The following is a 25237-nucleotide window of genomic DNA, read 5'->3' on the forward strand; positions in this document are numbered from 1 at the left end:
GCTCCGCCCTCGGCTCGAGCAACTCGTCGGAACGCTGGTTTGTTATTATTGTCACGTCACCCAAGTGTTGTTATTGAAGTTGTCAGAGAAGTTTTGTGTGGGGAACACAGAGGAAAATTCGGTGAGGGAACTTTCTTTCGTGATGTATTGACACCATTTTATATCACTGTCGAAATTGCCTGTTGTATTTTGGAGGCGAAATAACAACTATTTGTTTATAGGCGTACGGGTTAAGTGCACCCATTTGTTTACGATAGTTTAATAGGAAGAATGAGTTCCTTAGTTAGCTTGCATCATTAAGCTAATTAAGTCTAGTCTGACTTGAAAGCTTTACTGTTAGCCTTTGCAATAGGCCAGGCTGTATAATGTTCTAGGCCTCAGTCTAGACTAGGACCAGGCTGTGTTAACCAAAACCAGCTATTTGAAGTTTAGCGTATTTTCCATATTTTGTCATTTTGTGCGTCGCTAATTATTCTTATGGATTCCTAACCACGGGAAATGTAAAATTATATGCAATCATTTAATCAGGCTTAATATTAGGCCAGTAAATTTATGTAGACTGGGCCTACGTAGTCAAACCTCTTACTAAGGCCTGTTGCTATTTTATAGCTCAGTTAGAGGGACTCAGCTATATTTACCAAAATAAAAAGCTGAGGTGCATTTGTACCCTTATATTTATATTGTCTAAATTGAAAGTCATTTGTGAACATACACAGAATTGTAGGTTCAGCTTAATAATAATAATAATAATAATAATAATAATAATAATAATAATAATAATAATAAGCTTTATTTCAGCTGAGGGCCATATACAAGTAATATACAAATATAATACACACAATCTAGATAAGGTAACATGATAAATATAATTATCGGCAGTATCCACACAGTTGCCGAAGAAGTAGAAAATTAGAATTCATAATAATGGTAATGACAGTATTTATATGGAGAATAATAAAAAAAAATGAAAATTATAACAGTAAAAAATACAGAATGCTGATGATTAATTTTCATCTGGGGACCTTAGGGCCTTGCTAAATGGTACGACTGGTAAAGGGGTGAATGCTGAGTGAGGGGTTAGGGCTATTGTATGGCTAATCTGGTCAGGGGTCTACCCCAGCTTGATTTCCCATTCTGACCCAATAGTATAATTGAGGTCAAATTGCTGATTACTACTGTGTCTTGATTACCAACCGAGTTCTTTACTGTCTTTTCTTTGTCTTTACGTTCATCCTCAAGGGGCTAGTACTAAGCACAGAACCCATTTTCCACGTAAACCAGTAGTTGCGAGCTAGTATTCTGTGTAGATGTAAGTAGTAGCTCTGTGGTGGCGATTTCCTTCTAACTTAACTTTTTCTACAGTTTTTTGGTTGCTAGTTATGGATTTACCTTCAATTTTTGTCGCTAGTTATGGATTTACCTTCAATTTTTGTCGCATGAATGTAGTTAACCTGTGATTGACCACAGAACTTCATCCAACACTCTAGGGGACCCAATGGGAAAGCGGGGTTATGGGTATTTTGCCAACAATAAACAAACTCGCCTTTGTTATCAGCAGCCCTAAAACTAGAAAAAACCAGTTTCCAAGGTAAAAACAGGCGCGGAGCTAGTACTTAGAAATACCGTATTCTGCAATTTTAAGAATTCCATGGCCAGTTAAAGATTCACTGACTTCAAATACTTGGTGGTACTGAGGGATGAAATCCTCTTCTACAGCCACAGCACCCAAGGACAGGTTGAGTGAGGTGCAGTTGTACCCTATGCTGGGTTAGCCCGGGTTTGGATTGATAGGCTACTTTTCAATTTGAGTTTAGTGGTGCCCAAAGAAGTTCATAGAGTTTTTTTCAGATATTACTTAACCTATGCAAGTTTGAGATACTCTGGTATCCGAGAAACTATGGTATTGTGGGTCTAAGTGTACGTTATCTGGATGCTGTAACATGGTATTGATTTTATCATATTACAACTTTAACTAAGCCTAAAATATTCTGTGTTTTTAGAATAGTAGGTAATACTATTCTTAGTATTAGAATGAATGTTAACCTTTATGAAGCCTAAATTAATGAGAGATGTTAATGTAATAATCATACCATGGTGTCTTTTTCTAACATGGAATGCAACATCAAATGTCAAAATCTTTATTTACCTGCTGACATCAGCATCATCATTATACAATAATCTTTCAACTATCTGTATCGCCATTATCCGAAACTCAACATTATCTGACAAACCTGGACCACAGGGACTAAGGCCCTAGAAATATATGATATATATATATATATATATATGAATTTTAAAAGATAAAAAAACCGCTCCCAATGGTTGGCAATGCTGTGCAGCCTCAGGAATTCTGCTTACACTCAGACAGGCTGAGAAGGGTTTTTGGGGGGTTGGGGAGACCTCAAGAAGTTTTCATGGTGGAGGATGGGCCGGATGGCTGGGCACCACGGTGGAGGAGGGGAAGTAAGGCTGTGCAGAGGAACTCATTTAGAGAAGGGGCTGTTTTGGAAGGTGGGTGGAGCTGACAACCAGTTTCCCTGGGTGGGATGGGGTGGGGATGCAGTCTTGGATGGGTGGAGATGTAAAAACTGGGTGTGTTACACGTACAGTTTTCATGATAGTCTTTACTCACCAAACAAATTCCATTTTTGGTAGATTGTACAAGGCAAGACTTTCAAACAAGATTACCAGATTCATGGCTGATGTATCAGTTCATAACCATCTCTTAAAATTAACAACCACTTTCCAAACCAAATTTATGGCTTATGTATCCGTTCATAACCATCTCTTATAATTAACAACCACTTTCCAAAGAACTGGCATAAGCAAACGAATCGGGAAACCACTGTTTTGCGATTTTGGGGGATTTTACTTTGACACAAACTGTGTTAGTTTGCCTTTATATACCCGTTTTATATTCATGTACAAAAGTAAAAATAATCATTCCAATACTGTAATCAAATTCGTTTCTTTTAGCAACTAAAAAAGGATTCCCCTAATTCTTTTACTAGTGCAGTAGGCTCAATTAGCTGATTCTGAGAAAGTAAACATTGGTCATTGGTAGTGGCAGACGATTGGTTTTTATACATATTACGATAATGATATAACATGATAATAATAGAGTGTAAATGGATTCATAAGTAAAATACCAGTTTCTTCAATATTACCTTTGTCTTAAATATAGCTGTAATAGCCTATTTGACTTATGCAAATGGATATTGTAGAGTAACAACCAGTCTAGGTCAATAGTTCACACATACACATTCTGTATCTTGTGTATGGCAATACAAGATGGTAACAATAGATAAGAAAGTTGGTGTATAGAAATAAATTAATGGTCATAAAGCCATGGTAGGTACTGGGTGAACACCAATAGGCTACCTACCAACTGAATTGTCATTTATGAGAGAAAAAGGAGGTTACATTTTATTTCAAAAGTTTATTTATGCAGTTTAAAGTGTGGTAGTTATTTATAAGCATATTGAATGTTTACATTTATTTGGTATTTACAAGGTTAGGTGAGGAAGGGTATGGAGTTACCCTTGAACACCCCTAGATTTTCTCTTGTCCTTATTCGGATTTCTCCATTATCCGTTGGGCCCTTGGCTCTATTAATCCGGATAATTGAAGGAATCCTATCATCATTCACGTTAATTAATTAAGGCCCTCACATAGCACATCAACAGGGCCCACTTATTTTCAATTAGGCTACTATATATAGTTTACTGTACTGTACTTGGATATCTTGTTCTTCTGTTTCATAAAAAATATTTAATATGTAATTGTTTCTTTACATTCTTCATGAATACCTCCAAGTTTTCACATTTTTTTAGTTTTTGGAGCAACTTGTGAAAATGTTTTATTCCTCTCTGTCACAACTCACCATGCATGTGCTGAGCATATTTTTAATACATATCCATTCTTCACTGAACTTCATGGAAGACTGTGGTCAACATTAGGTGACATTTAGATGGGAGAAAAATCTGCCTGCTTCCTAATTAACTACACAACAGAATAGTAGATTATTAACAAAATATGTTAACACAACATCAGAGAAAAAAGTCCGACTGATTGATAAACAGGCAGTGTTGCAATTAAGTTAGCCAATTTAATATGGCTCCTCCAGGAAATCATTAGGGTAAATATCAGACTCAAATTAATTTAATTAATAAGCAGGGGAAAAATATTGTAACCAAACAGTGAATTCACAAACCTGCTTCCCAGCATTTATTCATTTAAGTCCTGCAGTACAATATGAACAAGGAAGCACAGTACCATACTGTTGTACAGTGCTCATAAGATATTTTCTTCCACACTGATAAGACAGTGGAATTGTATGTTATTGGACCTACCATACATTTCTTTGGACAGCTGCACCTGAACTAAATACAGTACCTATTTAGTTTTGAGCAGCAAATGTGCGTGTAAAGCCCAAAAATTTATGCACGTACTGGTTCCATTTCAGTGTTTGATGAAAAAGAAGACAAAGAATTCTGGTAACTTTAGTCAAAATTTGGAAAGAATCAAAGTTATCACTGCATGTACCCTTAAAACATTTCTTATTCAGTGATATTTTGAGCATTATTGATACAACTGTGGGTATATGTGGTGTATAGACTACATGGGGATACTTTTATAGATATTGGAGGACCTTGCTGTCAGTGCCTTGCACAGTACAGTACATATATTTGAGGATAAGCGTTTCTTGGCTAATTTTGTAGTCGTAATCTGAGACCTTCAAAATAACACGTGAGCAACTCATTTTCTGTAGGATGTTTTGTTAACAATCACTTTAAGTGTTAAAATTCTTTATTTCTCTGTTACAGATAAATTTGCAATGATGCAGGAGGACAGCAATGGGGATTTTGAAATTGTTGATAAGAAAATGGCAGGTCTGCTTACACCAGGTGGGTCTTGTTAATGTTTCACTGAAAGTTCATAGGACTGTTCTGCATTTACAAGTACGTCATGTCAGTGGTCGTTTTTTATTCTTTTTTTATTGGGTACCTGTACTGTACCTGTCATGGCTTTCATTTCTCTAAGTGCTGCAGCATTGCTTCACATAACTAGCTTTGTTGTAGCTGTGTGTAAGTTTAATATCTGTTGTTGAAATATTAGTATAACAAGAAATTCTTGGAAAGATAAAGTTGGACAATAACTCTTTTAGGCTGTAGCTCTTCAAAAGGTGTCATAATGCTTGTAACTGAAGGTCAGCACTTAGGCCACAAGTGATGATACTAATGGATTTAATGCCGAGAGCAACCAGATTTGCTGAACAGCAGCACCAATATGAAGAAAATATGCCTCGCTGTCGAACTTCTCAGTTCCAGAGGTCCTTTATTCCTTGTACCGTTGGACTGTGGAACAGTCTCCCTTAAGATGTTGTGCGGTTGGAATCTCAAGAGTTCAAGGGAAGATGCAATACATTACTACATGAAGTAATGTCTAAATCTCACTACATGAGGTGCGCTGATGGCACTAGCCCCCATACAATAGTGTATAACACAGTGACTAAGAACCAGGAAGTTATATATAATGAATCTAGAAGGAAGGAAAAGAAGTAAAATCCTGATGAGATGGAGGAAAGGATCCTAGCAAAATTGTAGCATAGTCGAAACAAATACTAATTAGCTAGTCAGATGAGTAGCAAGACCCATAAGAGATTGCAGGAAGAAATTTTGCAAGTGCCTGAGATAGGGAACATTGTTTGCCTAAGGCACTCTTTGATGTAAGTTACATCATTGGGCAGGATGTCTGACCCCATGAAGTAAAATCCCAACCTAAAAAGGTGATGATAATGTTGAATGAGACTGGTAGGAGGAGATGCTATTTGGCAGTGCTTGAGTAAAGCAAATTGTGAATTGACAATACCCTCTAGGTCCACACCAACTTGGGTATATGTTGTGCAGAGCACTGTAGATGGTACTAAAGATTCTTTACTGTTTCTGTACTATCCCCAATCCATTGCTTTTTAACTTTTATTTTTCACCCATTCCAGTTTGTCATTCCCCGATCTGTGTGTCCAACTAGAACTTCATTTTGCTAGAATTTAAAAACATTCTTTGGGGAAGCCCTCCTAGTATCTGGAAGTGGGATTTGATGGCTTCAGTTAACTAAATAATAATGATGGAAAGTTACACAAAGTTTATCTAATACTGTGCATTTCTTTCGCATCTCCTTTATGGTTATAATTTTCATTAGGTAATTTAGCCAGACCACCGAGTTGAAATACAGTACATAACTCTCATAGAGTTGGCCATCCCCTTTGTTGTTGGAGGTATCCTTTTGGGTCACCATTCAACTTATATCCATTGTTGTTGTGCTGTTGTGATGCTTCTGAAGATATTACATTAATATCTCTATAAAGTAGGTAACAACTTATGTCATAGGCATCTAATTGATTTGTGCCTAAATTTATTCATTGTGGTCATCTGTAAGTCCATCATTACCCTGTACATTATATTTTATGTTGTGCATTTAGGAATACAATACAGTACTGTATTTGTGGATGATTTTTTTTTTTTGCACAGAGAACAGTATTTTGAATTTAAGTCAAGATCTGCATTCCAAAATCTGAGAATTATGTAGCATATATGTACAGTATTAGCTCTCACTTTGTTCATAACAGTATTTTTTATACGACGTTTATAAAACTGATTATTCACAGATTTAAGTTGTAACCTATTCAGATATTTAAAAGGCATCACAAACAAAATACACACACACATGCACACACTCACAAACTGTTTTGCCATTTAGCGTGCGTCATGAAGAGTGGTATCAAGGGTGCATCTATTAGCTTTTTTCCTTCACTTTTTGTGTTTCTCTTTCAGAGTTGATTTTTTTACATTTTGTAGAACAGTTATTAGTTGTGTTATATAGCATTTCTAAAATTACACATAAACTCAGATGGGTTACTCACTACGCAAGGCAGACAAGCAGTATATTCAAGTTGATGGTAATGTCAAGGGAACTTGTAATCATAAAATGTGTACGAATAAAGAAAATAATAGCACTGTTGAATACTGTGTTGAATACTGTGTAAAAGATGACTTAGTCACCCTGGAAAAAGCTGTAAAATCTCACTAATACACCCTTTAGCCATCTGAACTTATGATTGTCGATGAAAAGTGGTACTACATCCTTGTTATTTAGCATATGTTTTACCAGTGCAGCACTGTGTATTTCAGTTGTGTATGATGTGCTGTGTCGTACATGGATTATATATGTATTTGCACTGGTTCAAGCAGAAAATATTCATTCAGATCAATGTCGGAGGATATTTAGTTTCTCACCTTGGCAATGAGTATTTAACTGGTGCATAATTTTGCTAAATTATTTTTCAAAGTACATTTAAGCAAAACTGAGTTAGGACATAGCAAATCCATGCAAGGGGCAGGTTGTCTGTACTGATGTGTGTTTAGAGAAACTGCTTACGTAAAATCTCATATACAAAACTTTAGATTCATTGTGTTCCTTTTGACAGACTTGTTACCACAGTAAGCTGAGTGTTTGTGTTAAGACATAATAGATTTCATCGCCACAATTCACGGAACTGAAAAGGGAAATATTTTTGCATGGAAAGGTATTCTTGTTGCATTAGAATTGCAGAGATGATCTCAAAAATTATTTGTAACCTGAAAATTTTAAATGTAGTTGAAAAAATGTTTAATGAACTTTAAACCCTCAGAGAAACTACTTTGATAAGTGACTAAAGTGTCACTATAATGTCTTTTCAGAATTTGGATATTTTATTATATTAGCAACAGTTATCAATTGTGCCTTCAAATGAGCCCGCATGTGTCTCTTAATAATGTTAGAGGCTTCACGATAATTCTTAGGTAACAGGATCACTTTTGCGTTTGTGAGGCTTCTTTGCCCCAGCTTCTCAGGCTTGACTTGATACAGAAGCATCTAGAAGGTTGTCGGTGTGTGTTTGTGTATGTGTGTCCTTCCTGTGAAAGTAATTTGCTATGTCTTATTTTGCATTTTTCCAGTCAAATTACTCATTTTCTTCTTACTTCACAAAAGTGCTCCTTTTGTCAGTGATAACGATACATTTAAGAAGCCACGCTTTTGAAAATCTTAAGTTGAGACCATTATTTTGTATACCTTACTGCAGGAAATGGCTTACACTTAATTCAGTTAATGTGTACTCTGTGGTGTACTGTGTGTGCAGTGTTTTAAATGCTTATATGGATGTGTTTTTATCATACTTCATCACAGTGTAATTAGATAAGGAGTTAGAAGTGTTATGGTACAATCCATTAAATAAAACTTCAGTCTCTAGTACTGTCCATTGCTCTCAGGTGTTGATAATTTTTTTTAAAAGGTGCCTAGTTTGTTGGTCAGTAGCTTTTTATGATAAAGTATTAAAACACTCCACTTACACTATATATTTTTAAATGTTTAGCGATCTGTGTTTAACTAGAAAACTTTAATTCAGGTGTACTCTACACATTGTTACTCTGTAATGACACTTTCTCTTGTACCTGATTAACAAAAGTAGGGTGGATATGATAATTTGTTGGTTATTGAATGTAACTCAATTTTGCCAATATTTCTTTTTTAAATGTATCGAAATTTATGTGAATAAGAACCAAATTTGGGCATTTTTTCTCAAAGTTGAAACTTAGTGCCACTGGTTTTGAATTGAGGTGATATAGTCTCTGCCTGTTTGCTAATTATGGAGTTTGGATTTTATACACCTGTTAGTACTGTTTCTGTTTCGTCTAAGGATAATTTTAACCTTCTTCTCACTGTGTTCTGAGCACATAGTGTACAGTAGTGACATTAAATACAATTCACATATATTTTTACACCAAGTAATAACATTCTGTATCCGGTTGACGTAGGCTTTGCTACATCAAGGAGACAGCATTTCAGGCACGTCAAAGGACTTCATTGTGAGCTGCCGAGACCTCAGTGTCTCCCTCTCATATTCCATGACATTTGTTAAAAGCAAGCATGAACACTCAGGATATAATTCAGCAAGCTCAGGATGTATTTGATCGAGTCACTCACCGTACATCTCCCCTCCTCCCTACTCACATGGAGTGTAAGTGAGGTAGCTTCGGTAAACTGTAGAGATGAGAGACTTTGTATATCTTGAGAGACTTTGTATATCTTGAGACTTGTATATGGTTTAGGCAATGTTAGTACTTTATTTTTATGTTAAGATTTGATCAGGCTTTGTAATGACCTTTTTACACTGAAATGTAGGCATCATTTGACAGCTCATTGAAAGGCTGTTGAGTAGCTTGGAACATAAACACTATTTTTTAATTAGTTACCACATGTAATACATACCTACCTGTCTTGCATAAAGGTGATTCATATAATTATATTGTACTGTACAGTATATTGAGTACAATTTACACAGCATACCTTTTTTATAAGAGCAGTGTAGTATTTTTTATTTACAGTATATTGTATTTTGACGCATTCCAGCAGTAGTTGTTGCAATTGCTTGATAATTATTAAATTTTGATCTAAATCTTGATGATAGAATTAGACTATGGTACCAGTAGGGTCAGGCTGTATGTAAAGTTAGGCTGCAATAAAATTTAGGTAGCAAGAGTAATTGGTATGTTTCGAAGATCCTCACTTTTTTACTATAAATAGGGTAAATGGCATTATGAGACCCACCATGGATACCTCTTGAATTGTGGTTTCCTAGGCTGCTATGTATGTATGGCCATCAGAGGTGGGCTAGAGGGGACCCCAAGTTTGAGTTGCTAAACGTCTTTCCTAGGAAGGAAGCAGTTACACTGATATTGTGTACATCTTAGCCATTTTGGACTTGTGAAATGGGCTTTAAGCTTCCAGTCTACTAATGATGCTATTGTCCAGTCAGGATGATCCTAAGTCAAATGAGTTGAGAAGGTGGTACAGTATATCATGGCTGCCTCAAGATTTGCTGTCAAGATTTTGTAGGCTTGATGAGAAGAATGTAATTTACACTTGTTTCAACTCTCTGTGTTACTACTATCCAGAACATTTCTAGGAAGGAGAAGATATGATGTTAAACTTTTTCTTATAAGAAATCACAGCTGCCTTGAATATATATTGTAGATCTTTTTAAGTTACTAAAGAATGATAAAGGACACAGTCACTTTCGTCTCTCTTTGGGAAAAAGAACATTGGTGCCTGGATAATTATGTTATTGATTACAGTAAACCCCCTGTATTCATGGGGGATGCGTACTGCACCCCACCGTCGAATAGCTAAAATCCGCGAATACTTAAAATCCCTCTAAAAACACTTAGAACTGCCTATTTTGTTAAACACAAAAAAACTCTAGAAATGCTTATACCTGAGTATTTTTATAGTTTTATCATAAAAAGTGCATTTAGTCATGAAAATGATGTGAAAATACAGTAATTAGTGAATATTTCTCAGTGAAAAATACCGCGAATGGGCAAATTTTCCGCGAATAATGTATATAAACGTTCCACAGAGAATCCTCGATAACTGAGTCTGTGAATAGTAAGACCACGAATACGGGGGGTTTACTATACTTGCAATCTGTTAGAAGGATTTTAGGTTTCATTCTTTATGCTGCAATAAGAAGGCATTGTTGCACTTACTATACTGTGTGAATGTTTGCGTGTTGCTCTATCCTGTGCTTTGTTTAATTCAGACTTAGCAAGAAACCAGAACATCCTTCGTTATGTGTAGAGGGGTTAGTTTTTCTTTCCTTGAAACCATTCCAGTTTTGAACTTGAGTTTGAAGCTGCACATTACATGTACTGATGACAATTGACTAAATGTTATGTGTTGTATTAGCAGTGCTGATGACCTGTGATGCAGTGGTGGCAGTTTGATGCTGAGGTTCAGTGACGCAATTGCATAATCTGCTTTTCATTACCTTGCAGTGGTACAGTGACGTGGTCAGTAGCATGTGCACAGTAACTGAAGCATAGAGGGGTCACTATCCATACTTAAGAATATGTTTCCTCTACCGTTACTAATTATTGTGGGAATGGCTTAGAGTGAAATCTGTTTTTATAAAAAAAAAAGTTTTCTTACAAGCCAGTTCATCATAAAATACCCCAGATGCATGAAGCAGAAAGTTACAAAAAGGTATGTTCCACCAAGCATGCATTACTTAAGTTGCTTGTTAACACTTCATTTTGCTGGGAAAATCTGTCTGAGAGAGCAGGGAAGGGGTGAGGTCACTAGAGTTGGTAATGAATTGGTTTGGCATAAAAACATTTCTAGTGAAAAAAATGGTTTATCACAAACTAATTCATCATAATTAGCTTGAATTGCTATTTAGGAGGGATGATCAAGTAGATGAGTTTAAGTAGTAAGATGTTGCTGTCAGATGTACATCAGAATGACAGAGATAGGGAGATGGCAATGGCAGTTTGAAAAGGAGTGCTTCCATGCTTAAAGAATAGCTGTCAGAGGGTGTCCAGACTCTGGGCCTTCCTGTAAGCAACAGGTCTGAAGTGGAATAAAACCCAAAGACAAGCACTCACTGTCATAAGGTGCATAAAGCAGAATTTGGCACAAAAATGCATTCAGTTACTGATGGAACAATATGAGGAAGAGTTAAACAACTGTGCTAATCCTGTATACATGGCTGACCATAGTGATAGGCCACAAAGAGGGCAAATGCATAGCATTAAGCATGGCAAAGAAGCCACATCCATAGCATTAATGGTGCTCAACCTAGAGATGGCCAAGAATTCACAGATGAAAAAGCCAGAGCCCTAATGTTCAGTGAGGCAAGGTCCCCAGAGGAAACAAGAGCTCAAGTCAAGGTATACTGTATAATCCTTGTTGCAAAGATGAAACATTCTCTTCCCAAAGATTGATCTTGATTATTCTTAAAGGATAGAAGGATGAAAGGATACCATCCATCGAAGACAGATTTGGAGAACTCTCACACATTGCAATGGGAGTGCCTCCTGATCCATGGAAGGTAGTGCATGAAGGTCAAAAATGGGTATGATATCAGAGTTAGTCCAACTACCAACCCAGAGGCAATGGGAGTCCGACAAAGGACCAAGAAATGAAGTAGGAAACCTGTTGATGGGAATGGAGATCATTGGCACATTAGTCCCTAGCTTATTCAGTTATGAATAAGCTTATGGCTTTGTTATGTTGTAAATTTGTCAACCTTCCATAGTCTCTCTAGGCTTGGTAAAGAACACAGTATGTTGCCAGAATTTAGCTAGGTTTTATATTGGGATTATTAAAACATCTTGTTTATACCCTGCAGAAGCTCTTAATTATCTTCTGCAAGGCATAGGGCAGAAAACTTGTCAATTGACATCGTCACTTTGACAAAAATATCAGCAGTCATTTTGGGAATATGTACAAAGTCAGAATTCTAATCAGATTTTCTGAGCACATCTAGTTTCTGCATGATCTGAAATATAATGGATAAGGTAGAAATATTTGTAGAGTTCAATGAATTTCAGTGATAAAACATTGAATTTTACATGCAGGCAATGGCCAGCTTTGAAAATGACCTCCATGTTGGAATACCAAGCTGTTTAACAGTCTTTTGACAGTGGTTTGTTATGATCATTCATGCTAGTTTTGACATGGGTGCCACTGGCTGAATGATTTTGCAAAAAAAAAGAAATTGTCTGCTAAAATTTATAAAAAAAAATTTTTTCACTGATTCCAGTGCTGGTAATTATAGCTCAGTTGAATGCACATATGTATTGTAAAATTGTAGGTTGACTGTAGGTATTCTTACGTAGCACTCTGATACAATATTGCACACTGAGAGTTTAGTATGGTATTAAACTTTTAAATTTGTTTATTGAATATGCATAAACTGTGCAAGATAAACTTAACAGGTAACCACTCAGATGATGCCAGGATTATATGCTAATCTAAAAAATATTTTTCATATATATAAAGTAACAGACTGTAAATCTTTATTTTCAGATGTAGCAGGAGGAGGCAACTCAGTCCTAACCAATGTTGCGCCACCAGCAGCTCTTCCATCCTTCCTGGCATCCCCTCTCCCAGTCTCCTCTCCCTCTGTACCATTACCAGCTGCTGTAGCAGTTTCACCGGCTCCAGGTCCTGTCCCATCCCCAGGACCTGTGTCTGCTCCACCTTCTGTCATACCTCCTCCAGCATCTTTGCCATCATCGGTGACAGCAACGCCTACTCCTGCTAATCCGGGTCCTATTCTTCCACCTTCTGCACCCCCTTCACAGATACCATCCTCAGCATCAGGCCCACCATTGACAATGTCTGCTTCTCCATCGGTCGTCTCTACAGCACCAACGTCGGTACCAGCACCATCGTTTGTTCCTTCCCCAGGGCCACCTGTACAAGCTACAAGTCACCTAAATCCACCTCCAGGGTATGTGGAAGAGTCTTTTTAAGTTTTTATTTATAATTTTGATATAAAAAGGCTGCTTGTGTGTGTTGTGGTCATTTGAGACACTTAGTTCTTCGAAAACATTCATTGTTTACAACTCAAATACTGTGTTAGATGCAGCTTTAAAACCTTGTATTCACCACTTACCTACAGTGGAAAATAAATTTTTTTCTTTGCTGTACAAAGATATAAAGGGCCATTGCAGCATGATCTTGTCAGATGCATAAAAATACTAGAGAACATGATTTGCAAAGGACATGTGATGGAAATGCAGTTCTCAATAAATCATTTTATCCCCCTCACTTGTCATCATTGCAAGTGTTTTTAATGTCAGCATTTCCTTTGTGGGGTTAGACAAGAAGTGAATTCTCTCCTCTCAACTCTGTCCAGTTCTTTTTCTTCCTGAATCCCGTAGGGGGTAGTGCCTTCAGTGCACCTCGCATGGTGCACTGTAGGCATTACTTAAGGTTCTTTGCAGCGTCCCTTCGCCCCCTAGCTGCAACCCTTTCATTATTCTTATTACTATATTTCCATTCTTATTCTCTCTTCCATTGTCACAACGCCTAATAACTTGAAATCATTCGTTCATTCTCTCTTCCATCTTGCTTTCCACCCTCTCCTAACACTTATTTCATAGTGAAACTGGGAGGTTTTCCTCCTGGTACACCTTTCAAACCTTATACAGTACTGTCAATTTCTGTTTCAGCACTGAATGACCTCATAGGCCCCAATGCTTGGCCTTTGGCCTAAACTCTGTATTCCATTCCATTCCATTTTTCTGCCTGCACTCCTGTCAAGTCTAGGTCTTGATCTGTTTCCTTTTTTCCAGGATTTCCTGGGCCTTCCCTACAAGTCCTAGTGCTGGTACTTCCAAATATGCTGCTTTTCTAACCAGCTGTTCCTTGTCCCCTCTCTTCATATGTCATAAGTAGCTTTAATCTTAGTATTGTTAAGTGTAGCCATTATCATACTTTAATTTGGAATACTGATGCAGCTAACGATTTTTTCTTCTTTTTGTTTTGTACATTAGCCAACAGAACTCTGTTACATCATTGAAAGGACACTCACGTCACCACAGCTACCCAGTATATGTACCAGGGAATCCTATCCATAACCCCCCTCCTCCTCCCACCCCTCCTTGTTTAGTGATTCATCAGGAGCAGGCTCCTAGCTTCCCATTAAGTAAATCCTTTAGTCACTTGAATTGCGCCCCAGCGCCAGGGTTTTTTGACGCAGCAGGTAGAGAACTTCCTGGCGGCAGCATACACATGAACATGGTTGATCAGAACGTAAGCTTTAATTATGGTTATTCCTTTGGTAGTGCTGGTAGTGTAGATGCTTCAGTTGACCTTGGTTCTCCTGGTGCTGGTGTGGGTCCTTCAAAGCCTGGCTGGTTTGGATGGATACGAGGAACTGTTTCCAACGTGGGTCACAAAGTGGCAGAAAAGGCGAGGTCATCGATGGATACTATGATCACGACATTGGATCCCCAGATGAAAGAATTCATACGTGAGTCTTCAAATAGATTTTGCATGTTGTAGTTTTTATTGAGATATTTGAAAGTTATGCAAATTATATGAAAAGCTTTGGAATTTGTACAGTATATTTGTTTTGGAAGAAAAAGTTATGGACAAAAGATAAGAGACCCTTAATGTGGATTTCGTTGTTCATGGCCACATACTGTATGATGGTAACTTTATATAAATGTACAATTTGAAGTTGTTTCCTGCAGTAGTCCTATCATGTATCTTTCATGATACTTTTTCAAATTTTTTACATTTATCAGGTCTACTATTACGTATCATTAGCAGAAGAGGCAGTGATGCTTTTGTGTAAGATTAAATTAAACTTGCTAAGTCCTGACCAAAGACTTTTTGAAGGGAATTGTTTAGAATTTTTTGAGACTGAACAACAGAAGTAACATTACATTCAGAATAAAATATTGTAACTCTTATGCTTGTTGCTGTAAAAAGGACCTCACTTGTAGGGGTTTTGTAACATCCAGATCCCATGAAAGGTAAACTTGGGAAAGGGCTTCCATGTAGGCTTTGATGGCAGATATAGACATCCTGTGCTTTTTTAGAGAAAGAAAAATTCCCTAAGTAATGGGAGAGTGTGAGACAGATGGAGAGGAGAGACTTCCTGTCCGTACCGTCATTTGCAAAATTTCACCCACTTGGTCTGAATACAACTTACAGGCAGAGGGTTTATTGTGTCAAAAAAATCTTTTGCTTATAAAAGGAGGTTTGATATCCTGGAGATATGAAGGCTGAGGGTCAAGAAAGTATGATGTTGCTGTAAGGTCAGCAAAGAAGGCTAGGCCAAACTGGTTAGGAGGTGAAGAAGTTATGTATATCACTCATGTTGGAGCACCCTTGAGGCAGAGAGACATTTTGAGGTTGTCAAGCGCTCTTATATCAAACACAGGTCTTAAGAGACTGAAAAGAATAAAGGCATAAATTTCCAGTGCAACACAGTGGTGCATCTGTCATCCACAAGTTAAGCTATTGGATTCTTGGAGGGGAATATAAGCTAAGTGTAGCTTTAAATGTCAACTGCCTTGTGTGAGCCATGGGAGTAGTTCCTAGTCTGTCACACAGTGGTCTAATGGTTTCAGTTCCTGACTTGGAAGCAGCCCTCTTCCCTTTCTCATTTTGTTCTGTGTTTTCCGATTGCCATTTCATCCTCTGGATTTTCTCAAGCTTCTACTGATTCTTGTTTTTTCATTGCCCTGCTTGTCCACTTTTTACGTCACACAGCTGGGTTGCAACCCACATAATGCCAGTATCATTCTGTAATATTTTTCTACCTTTCTTTTCTCTTCTATCTTATGCTGCCCTTCAGCATTTCTCTTTGTCTTTTTTGTCAAAGAAGAGAAATCAATTGAACAAACCTTGTTCAAGAGTCTAATTTTTTTTAAATAGGGGTCCTTCTCTGTGCTAGATGTGTACTCATTGCAAGTTGTACCAGGAAAACCTATACACCTTTACTGCAACAACTTTCCATAGGATGACAAACTAAATACATTGAATACAAATACAAAATAACAAGACACAGTATATAAAAATAACAAAGCATACAAATTGAATTTAATGAACTACTTGGCAGACATACTACAAGAAACTGCAAATTCATCAATATGATAATGAAACTAATGTTCAAAAACTGATTTGGTAATCACAAACAAAAATTAGCAGTTACACCTTACAGCAGCCTAAACCTAAAACAAGTTAACAAAACCTATAGTTATCAGTGAACCAAGCAAAAGCTAACCTAAGAAATTACTAAGTGGCCTGTGACTTACGTCACTCAAAACTTTACTTAATAGTACTGTACTAATAGTGTGTCATTAAGCAATCAGGGAAGCTATACTTAAATTAATGTTTGCAAGCTACCATCCCTTGGCAAGAAAATAGTAAAATATTTAAGTTCAAAAACTTTGCCAACATGCAAATAATAGTACTGTATCATAAAGAGGGACTAGTCTTGGATGATTTCAGGATTAAACAATGGTTTGCAGACAAATAAAAATTTGATGCATATTCAATTCTTCAAAAGTTAAAAATATTTGCATAAATGGGTTCCCTACCATCCCATTTTGACAAGAATTTTTCAGCGATGTCAAAATGGTAAAATAATAAGAGCGAATGGTGGACTTTAGTGATTGATGACTGAACTTATTCCAATGCCAACATGCAAATGGTTTGTTTATTTTTTATTTATTTTCTTATTCCCCACAGTTTATTGTTCAGTTTGCATGAATACAAGAATGGACTTATTTATCGAAGGATAAAGCTACATCTTGGATGATTTGAAGGTTACATGAACCACGTTGGAGTATGGACAATTTTAAGTAATAGTTAAAGTTCTGCAAAGCTGCAGACAAATAAAAATTTGGTGCATATTCAATTCTTCAACAAGTTAAAAATATAAAAAATATAGATAAATGGTTTATTTACCAATTTGGTATGTAACTTGTATCATGGAAGTAACTGTCAGATGTAACTACCAATACAGCATTGATACATTCAGTGTTTTGTGATGTTATTAATAAGCTGGTAACAAATCTTAGCTAGTAATATACTCCCAAAATGACATCGTGTTTGCACTTTCAAACTGTTTGACTTCAGTTGTCTGAATTCCGTTGAAAAATAAATTAACCCTTTAAAAGGTCATATTTTGTATGTCAGAGTAAGTTGTAACCTTAATACTATAAATGCATTGCTGCCTGATGTAATAGATTTTTCACATTATGTTTATTTCAGATTCTGGGGGAGATATGGACATAGTTGTTGCCTCTGACAAGGAAGTGAAAGTTGGAGCTGTAAGAGAAGCCTTCCAGTTTGTATTTGGGAAAGCAACAGTTGTGTTAGTATATTACTTTTTTTTAAACTGTTCCTTCTTGAATAAAATTTACCATTTTTTTCTTTACATTCTTGACCTACTGAGCTCATGTTTCAATAATTTTGACATCTATCACCGCAACTCCTGTCATACCAACAGAGGAATGCCTGCTCAGTCAGAAAGTGTTGCAGCCCAGCCAGTTGGATTTGCTGCTGCCTTACAGTCAGGTGAAGAACGAATCAATGTGCTAAGATCTTCGGGAAAAGTGCATCCTCAACAGCCAGTGGTCTCTGTTGAAAATTTCATAGTAGAACTCACTCCTGATTGGTAAGTGTGGTATTGTATTATTGTTACTTTTTTGTAATTATTATTGTCGCTTTTCTTCAGTGGAGGGTGTTAGTGTTTGCAATTTGCAATGCTAAAGGTTCTTGTAAGTTGCCTCTCAACCCCTAGCTGCAACACTTATATTTCTTTTTTTTTTAGTTTAACTTTCATCTGTACAGTGGTAATGGATCAGTGTCAAACTTTGAAACTTAAGAAAATCACAAATTGGAGAACAGATTTATTTAAAAAATCCACATACAGTTTGGAAGTGCCATGCTCCCTCTTCAGTGTGGAGTTGGGTTTGTGTGTCTACACTAAAAAGGGAGGTTGATGCTCTGAAACTGTAAGGGATTTGTTCTCTAATTTGTGTGTTTTTCATACATACGTGTTCCTCTATGTTAGCGTCCAGTTTCTTTAATCAGTTTTTTACAAGTTTGTCCATCAAACGAAGTAATTTTTTGACAAAATATCTTGAAGATTAACTTTGTTATGGATATACTTGAACTAGAAAAGGGTGAGATTGAACATCATGCTACCTCACTTGTAAAATTAAAGTAGACGACATCGTTAGTGGTATGAGATGAAATACTCATGTCAAGCTGTTCCCAAAAAAAAGTTCTGTGGGAGTCAGAAGACTTATCAGAGATAAATCATCAAATACAGATTTCTGTAAATGACACGTTAATGATTTTTTAAAGTGTGACACTCTAAAATTATATAAAATTCCAACAGCTATAAATGTATAGGTGTGTAAGAAAACTAAAATAATTTTTAGTCTGTTATCAATAAGATTTTGGAAGTAACAACAGGAAGAAAACTTTATGACAGCTGTGCATCTCAAGTACTGTTTATAAGATAACACATCAGTTCAAGATTTGGATAAAATCAAGAAAAAATAAATAGATCACTTATAAGCCACCACGTTATGGATAAACATTAATAGGCAAAGGGCTCATAATTCATTTTTAATATCAAATATACTTGGATTACATGTAGAAGGTCTCAGTAAACACAGTCTTGATGCACACTTCTATGAGAATAAACAAATGCTGTCTGAAAATATAAATTTTGAAACACAATGACTTGTACAATGAGAAATGGTTTAAAACTGAAGAACTAGAATGTGCTCTTTCCCATGTAATAGTTCAACTAAGAGCAAGATAAAATATAATGTAAAAAAAAATAATTTTTTGTGAGAAACCTATTACTTATAATTAGCCCTCTTGTGTACCACAAAACCTTCCTAAGGTGCTTCAGTCCATTTTATAAGAAAGATTTTCCAGTCTTAAATAAAAATAAATATATTTTAATGTCCTATCACCATTTACATGTTACAGGTTTTGTATATTGATTAAGATATATCAGCACCATATCCTCAGTATCTCTCCAGTTTCTTGATAGAGTTTGTTTCATTTGGAAATAAAAATTTCTGATAGTAAAAACATAGTAAGATCATCTACCAATATCTTGTCACTATTTACTGCTACAGGTTTTGTATTCAGCAAAGTATATCACTGCCGTATCCGTAATAGATCTCCAGCTTCTTGACAGAACAAGTTTCATCTGAAATTGTAAAATGATACTGACTACCTTTTTTACTCTTTCAGTTGGTACGATGTGGGCCTTTTGTTGTTAGATGATCCTGGAGAGGATGTTATCTTGCAGACTTACACTCAGGTAAGCTGATTATACTGTAAATTACTTCAACCTTGATATTTTTTTACAATGTTACTGTTCTGCTGTTTTGGTATTCAAGTAGTGTAGCTTTATTTTCTGTTGACAGTAGGCTTTTTACTTAGTTACTTGAAACAGAATTAACATTACCCATTTGATAATGAAGTTGGGGCTCTTTGTTTTTCCCCTCAGAAGAATCCAAATATTGTGAATCAATGGTTGTCTCCCTTTTTCCAGTCAGTTTCTTATGTGCAAACAATAGCGTAGTTGCTTTTATTCTTTACCTGTACAGTCCAGTAAATGATACTCCTGACCAGATTTCTTATGTAGTGTGCCATGAAAAAAGAAAACTTTGGTTTAATAAGACTATGTAATTTTCATATCATAGGTCACAACCAGATGAAATTATTGTCCCATCCTTTGTGAGAACTAACCTAAATACAGTGTGATGTTTGTTATATAATCAGTTACTGATTATGGAACCCAAGTATTTACTTCTAATTTTAGATCAGCATTAAAAAATCTTGACCTGTTCCACACACAAGGAATGTTATGCAGTATGCTTGGCCGCTATTATTATCAAATTGATATGCTTTAGTTAAGAGAACTTTCCATACTTCTTCATTGAGACCTTGTAACCTTGTGTGATGTATTGAAAATCAAGATATACTGTATCACAAGCATTTGGTTGCTTCCTCCGTAACTAACTTATCACTCCACTTGGTAAAAACATCAGACAGCCATTGGGACATACCACACTGAGATCTGCTGTTACGCCAGGAATAATGGATGATTTTGTTTGTTTTGAAACAGTTATTTTTTTCAGAAGCTACATCTTGTTATAGCAGTTTTAACTTTTTTTCAGGTAACTCCAGTCCCTCCTGATTTTGTTTCTCTAGTGCGAGCTGCAACTCCAGCAGACTATCCTTTCAAAAGCACAGGTTTTGCAACCACTGTTGGAAGTATTGCAAGCCAGAGCCTTCAAGTAAGTAGATAGGATGTGTTTAAATGTGAACATCTTGTAGCTTATAAAAATTTTTTCAACAGGTCATTGCAGTATCATATTCTCTCCATGCACCAAGGAATTGGTACCATAAACACTGTTTTTGAGTTCCAAGTATAATACTGGCCACATTTAACTTGACATCTGTTGGCTTCTTGTAAGCATTTGAACCCACAAATGACCTGTGAGAGCCAAATCAAGACAACAAAATATTGTATTATAGGTCAGAATGTAAAAAGGGGTGAGTACAGTAATATCAGCCACACTGTGTATTACTTCTTAGGGTTCTGCTTAGAGTGCCGTGGAGTATCTGACCCACACAATACATTCCATCTGCAGTGAGATATAAATTTCTTCCTTTTCTTTTGTGTTGGATTGCTTAGTGACAGAGAGTAAACCTCAGAGGAAAACTGGAAAGCCAAGGAAATGTAACATATAGTATAATGAAGGTTGTTGGAGAGGGTCAGGTTTTGTGTCAGTAAACACTGTTATGAGACTTACGTCCATTTTTGGCCCTTAGTCAGACCCCTCAGGTAAGCAGTTATACCATAGACAAGAAGTTATCAAAGGACAGAATAAGAATAAAAACTTGGAACACCTTTGTATCTGTAATTTATCAGAATTACAGTGCCAAAAGAAATCATATATGAGGAGAAGGTTTCATCCATTCCCAGCACAGTGCATAGCTCAGTGGCAGTGATCCTAGGCAGCAGATAATGCTGTGCAGAGCGATTATTTGAAGAACATCCTGTAGGACGTGACTGAGATGTTATGTTTTCATGACAGCTACTTGATGGCAGTAGGAATCAGAAGTTGGACATTATGAGAAACTGATGGATGAAAAGTTATATGGGATGCATAAGGTCATTAGGGGACATTGTAATACCCTTTCAGGTTTTCCAGTAGTGTACATAATAAGTTAAACAAGTCCTACCTTGCTAAAGGGCCTGTTCTTATGAAACACTTACAAATTTGGTTCTGGACATATCATAAATGGAGGGATAACCTCTTATGACACATTCAAGATAATCATATGAAATTTATTCAGATGAGAGCTGTTATATAAAATATTAAGTGCAATATGCGAAAAGTGCAATATGTGAAAAGAACTCACTGACCATAGCAGTGTAATAACATGTACAGGTACTAGAATTTCTTTAATATAGTGTTTATAAATTACCCTATAAATGAAAGCTGGTTTTTCCATGTTTATTATGCAAATGTATTTCTAGTTATATGCAGCTGTCCATGCGAGTAGCCATCTCGTGAAAGTACTTGTGAATGATTAAAATACAAGATTTATAAGGACACGTTACAAATTATTCTGTTTGTTATGAAACAGATGACTCTTTGTTTACTGTGTACACACCATAACATATAAAGTATCTATAGCAATTATTCTCCCTTGAAAATATGCACCCATCCTGTTCATCAAGGACAACAGAAATTCATTGGAATCATGTGGATTATCTTAAAAGAAATAGCACTATAAACTGCAGTTTTCATATGCTAAAGTTTTAACCAGACCATGGAGTTAAAATTCCCAAGGGTTTGAATGTTTTTGCTTTGTAAATCATTTTCAACATCAAGTTCTTGGTGCAAATTATTTTCAGCATCCAGCTCTTGGTGCTATTGAATTTGCATGAGAAGTTTCATCTTGAGCATTACGTAGCATAACAAAAGCAATCCTATGTCATGTAATTGTATATGAAAACTTAATTACTATGGAGAAAAGGTAATGATGTTAGCCACCCAATGTATCACATTGTATGGAATGTTCAACTATAATACAGATGAATATATTTTGCTGTAGCAGACTTTTAACACTTTTTTCCTCGGGGTTAAAATCAGATCATGGCAGAGATTTCCTTGCAGAATACATTTTTTCACATGATATGTGTTAATGTTTTATAAGGTCCTTTACTAATGTTTTGATTGTTTCAGGTGCACCATACATTATGGCAAGAAACTCTGACGGGTGTACCAAGAAGGGAACTGATTGTCCTGGCAGCTCGCACACTAGCTGGTCTGTATAAATCCAGAATCCCTCCAATTAACTGAGAAAGACCTATCGTCACTAAGTTGTGAAAAGTAAGCAGACATCACAAAGGGAAACAGTGATATGCATCTACTTTGTTTTAGAAAATTGTGTATTTTTATGTACTTATCAGTACAACATATAAAGTGTATTATGACTTGTTTATATTGTTATATTGGAGGGTATTTTCATTACTATGGTTTTAGCTTGACTTTAGTTATATTTGTTAGTCTTACGGCATAATTCTTTGCATTGTATGTAACTTAGCATTGCCTCTACCGTTTGCTTAAAAATTCAGTTAGCAGACTGAAATTTTAATCAAAACCCAGTAAATTAACCTATGTTGTGACAGTCAGGAGGGAATGCTTAAGAGAATTATAATGTACTTATGAACAAAAAGTAAATGATGCTAAGGTTTTATTTTTGTTTGTGTAGTTTCTTTAAATATGTTGTTGCTTAATTTTTATGAAAGACTGTAGCTAGAATTTTATATAATTATAAAAGAATTTCCAAGTGGCAGTGCTTGTAAGAATAAAATTTGTCTGTCACATGGCATCTTGAAATGTAAAGGTTTTGGAAGTTTTAAGAACAAAATGAATTTTGAGTCTTGTAAGTCCAATAACACATTGCACATAGCTTTGGTATATATATTGTATCTTTTCTTTATTTTTAGCTTTCTTTTTGTATTCCTTCCCCATCTAAGTTAATCATGTTCATTCAGTTGTGTTCTAGTTTTGCAAAATCCCGTGACTAATTGAGAAGACACCACAGTATACCCATCATCATAGTTATGTATAATTTTCAGCTTGAATTGGAAGTATTTAGTAAGCAAAAGCCCTTTAACCATGTGGTTGTGTTAATTAGTCATAGTGTTGATTGTTAGGAGTTACATTTAATACACTTATTTGTTGCTTGGTGAAGGAAAGAGATCTGTATCAAACAAACTTATTAGAAGGAATTGTATTTAGATATTTTGTGTATTAAGTCTGTAATTGCTTTTGTATGTATATACACTTTTTTATTCAGTGATAGTCATTACTTTTTAATGAAATGAGTATGTATTTTTCCAGCTTGTGATATATAAAAATTGTAAGATTCATCAGAGCCTACAGTATATCCATTGTAGAGGTATGGTGGAATTTACTTACTGCCCAGTTATCGTATGAAAGTTAATATTTTTTTAATATCTCCGTGGGTGAGTGCTTTGTAAAGAAGTGTGGTCATGAAAGAAGGCCTGCGGAAGAAACTGTTTTCATCATGTCACAGTACATTGATTTAAATTTTCCTTCTCCAAGAGAGTAGTTTTCAGTCATCTGTGATTTCAGAAAATCTGGATATCCTTGAGCACCACTTTGAGTTTTGCAGCTTGGATTTTTGTTTTGTGCAGTTTGTTTAAAATCACTGTTGGAAGGGAATTAAACAGCATAGGTATTTTCTAGGTAATATATAAGATTTATTTTTACATGCAGATTTGCTTAACTTGTGGTTACTGTAATATGCTATTCTTACCATGGGAGTAACAGTAAGGACAATTGAGGAGTAAAGTTAGTTTGAAATAAAATATTTGTGTCCATCATTAATTGTTAAGACATGGTCTTCCATTGGTACCACACATTTTGCACTGTACAATTTGATAAAATTGACTTAAAAAATCAGCCTCTGTTACCAAAAAGAACAATTATATCAGCAACCGGTGTCTCTTGCCAAAAACTTACAATTAAATTTCTATTTAATAGCTGGAACTATATTAAATGTATTTAAATGGACATCTTTATAATAAAGATTTAAAGCCATAATTGAATATTAAAGAAATTACTACCACCTCTGTATACTGTAATTGTATAAATTCATGATTCACCAAATGGATTTAATTTTGAGTCATATTCATCCTTAGCAAAAGGGTTGTCAGTACTATCTGAGAAGGGATTTTTGTCATCTTGGCTTGGATGTTCAGGAGAGTCTTCAGCAAATGGATTCTTTGATTCATCATAATCATCTTCAAATGGATTAGTTCCCATTTGCTCAGTTTCAAAGTCGTCACCAAATGGATTTCCACTTGCGTCATCTTTTGTTTGAACTAAGGTCATATTGGCTATATTTGCAGATATACTTTCCACTGGTGATGCATTTGACTTTCTGTCATGACTTGTTACTGGAGATGCAGTAATGTGATCATGCAGATTGGGGCTATATCCTCCTGTCCTTGAAGATTCTGCAGATCTAACACGACTCTCTGGGGTTGGAACTGCAACATTAGAGGACACTCCTAAACGAATCTGACCTTCAGTTGGACTAGTTACAACTCTACTTGCAACGTCTTGCCGTACTCTGCCTTCACTGGAGTAAAATCCAGTATCTGTTGCTTTTCCAGGCATTCCTCCTCTTGCTTCAAGTCGAATTCTGCTTTCTGGTTCAACCTCAACAACTCCCTGACCACGGCGCTCACCCATACGCAAACGTCCTTCTCCTCCAACTCCTAAAAATAAGTTTAATAGAA

At 36.0% G+C, this 25237-nt stretch overlaps 2 protein-coding genes across 10 annotated transcripts in view; one reads left to right on the forward strand and one right to left on the reverse strand.

Annotated features, from left to right (window-relative positions):
- LOC136856631 (protein PRRC1-like) lies at positions 1-24536 on the forward strand. 2 transcript variants are annotated; one of them, XM_067134585.1, is made up of 9 exons: positions 1-121; positions 4827-4907; positions 12913-13339; positions 14679-14866; positions 17623-17725; positions 17861-18028; positions 19633-19702; positions 20565-20684; positions 22647-24536. In XM_067134585.1, the coding sequence occupies exons 2-9, from the start codon at positions 4838-4840 to the stop codon at positions 22761-22763; spliced, it is 1263 nt and encodes a 420-aa protein (XP_066990686.1). In that variant the 5' UTR covers positions 1-121; positions 4827-4837; the 3' UTR covers positions 22764-24536. The 2 variants fall into 2 exon arrangements, with proteins under 2 accessions (XP_066990686.1, XP_066990684.1); XM_067134583.1 differs by lacking the exons at positions 1-121; positions 4827-4907 and adding an exon at positions 8856-9058.
- Positions 24170-25237, reverse strand: part of Vps11 (vacuolar protein sorting 11) — a 29000-nt gene continuing 27932 nt past the window's right edge. For all 8 annotated transcript variants that reach the window (XM_067134580.1, XM_067134576.1, XM_067134579.1 and 5 more), the window contains one exon: positions 24170-25216. In XM_067134580.1, the coding sequence (XP_066990681.1) occupies positions 24588-25216 (629 nt within the window). In that variant the 3' untranslated portion in view covers positions 24170-24587. The remainder of the gene's footprint in view (positions 25217-25237) is intronic.

The sequence above is a fragment of the Macrobrachium rosenbergii genome, chromosome 36 (genome assembly GCF_040412425.1).
Source record: "Macrobrachium rosenbergii isolate ZJJX-2024 chromosome 36, ASM4041242v1, whole genome shotgun sequence".
NCBI lineage: Eukaryota > Metazoa > Arthropoda > Malacostraca > Decapoda > Palaemonidae > Macrobrachium > Macrobrachium rosenbergii.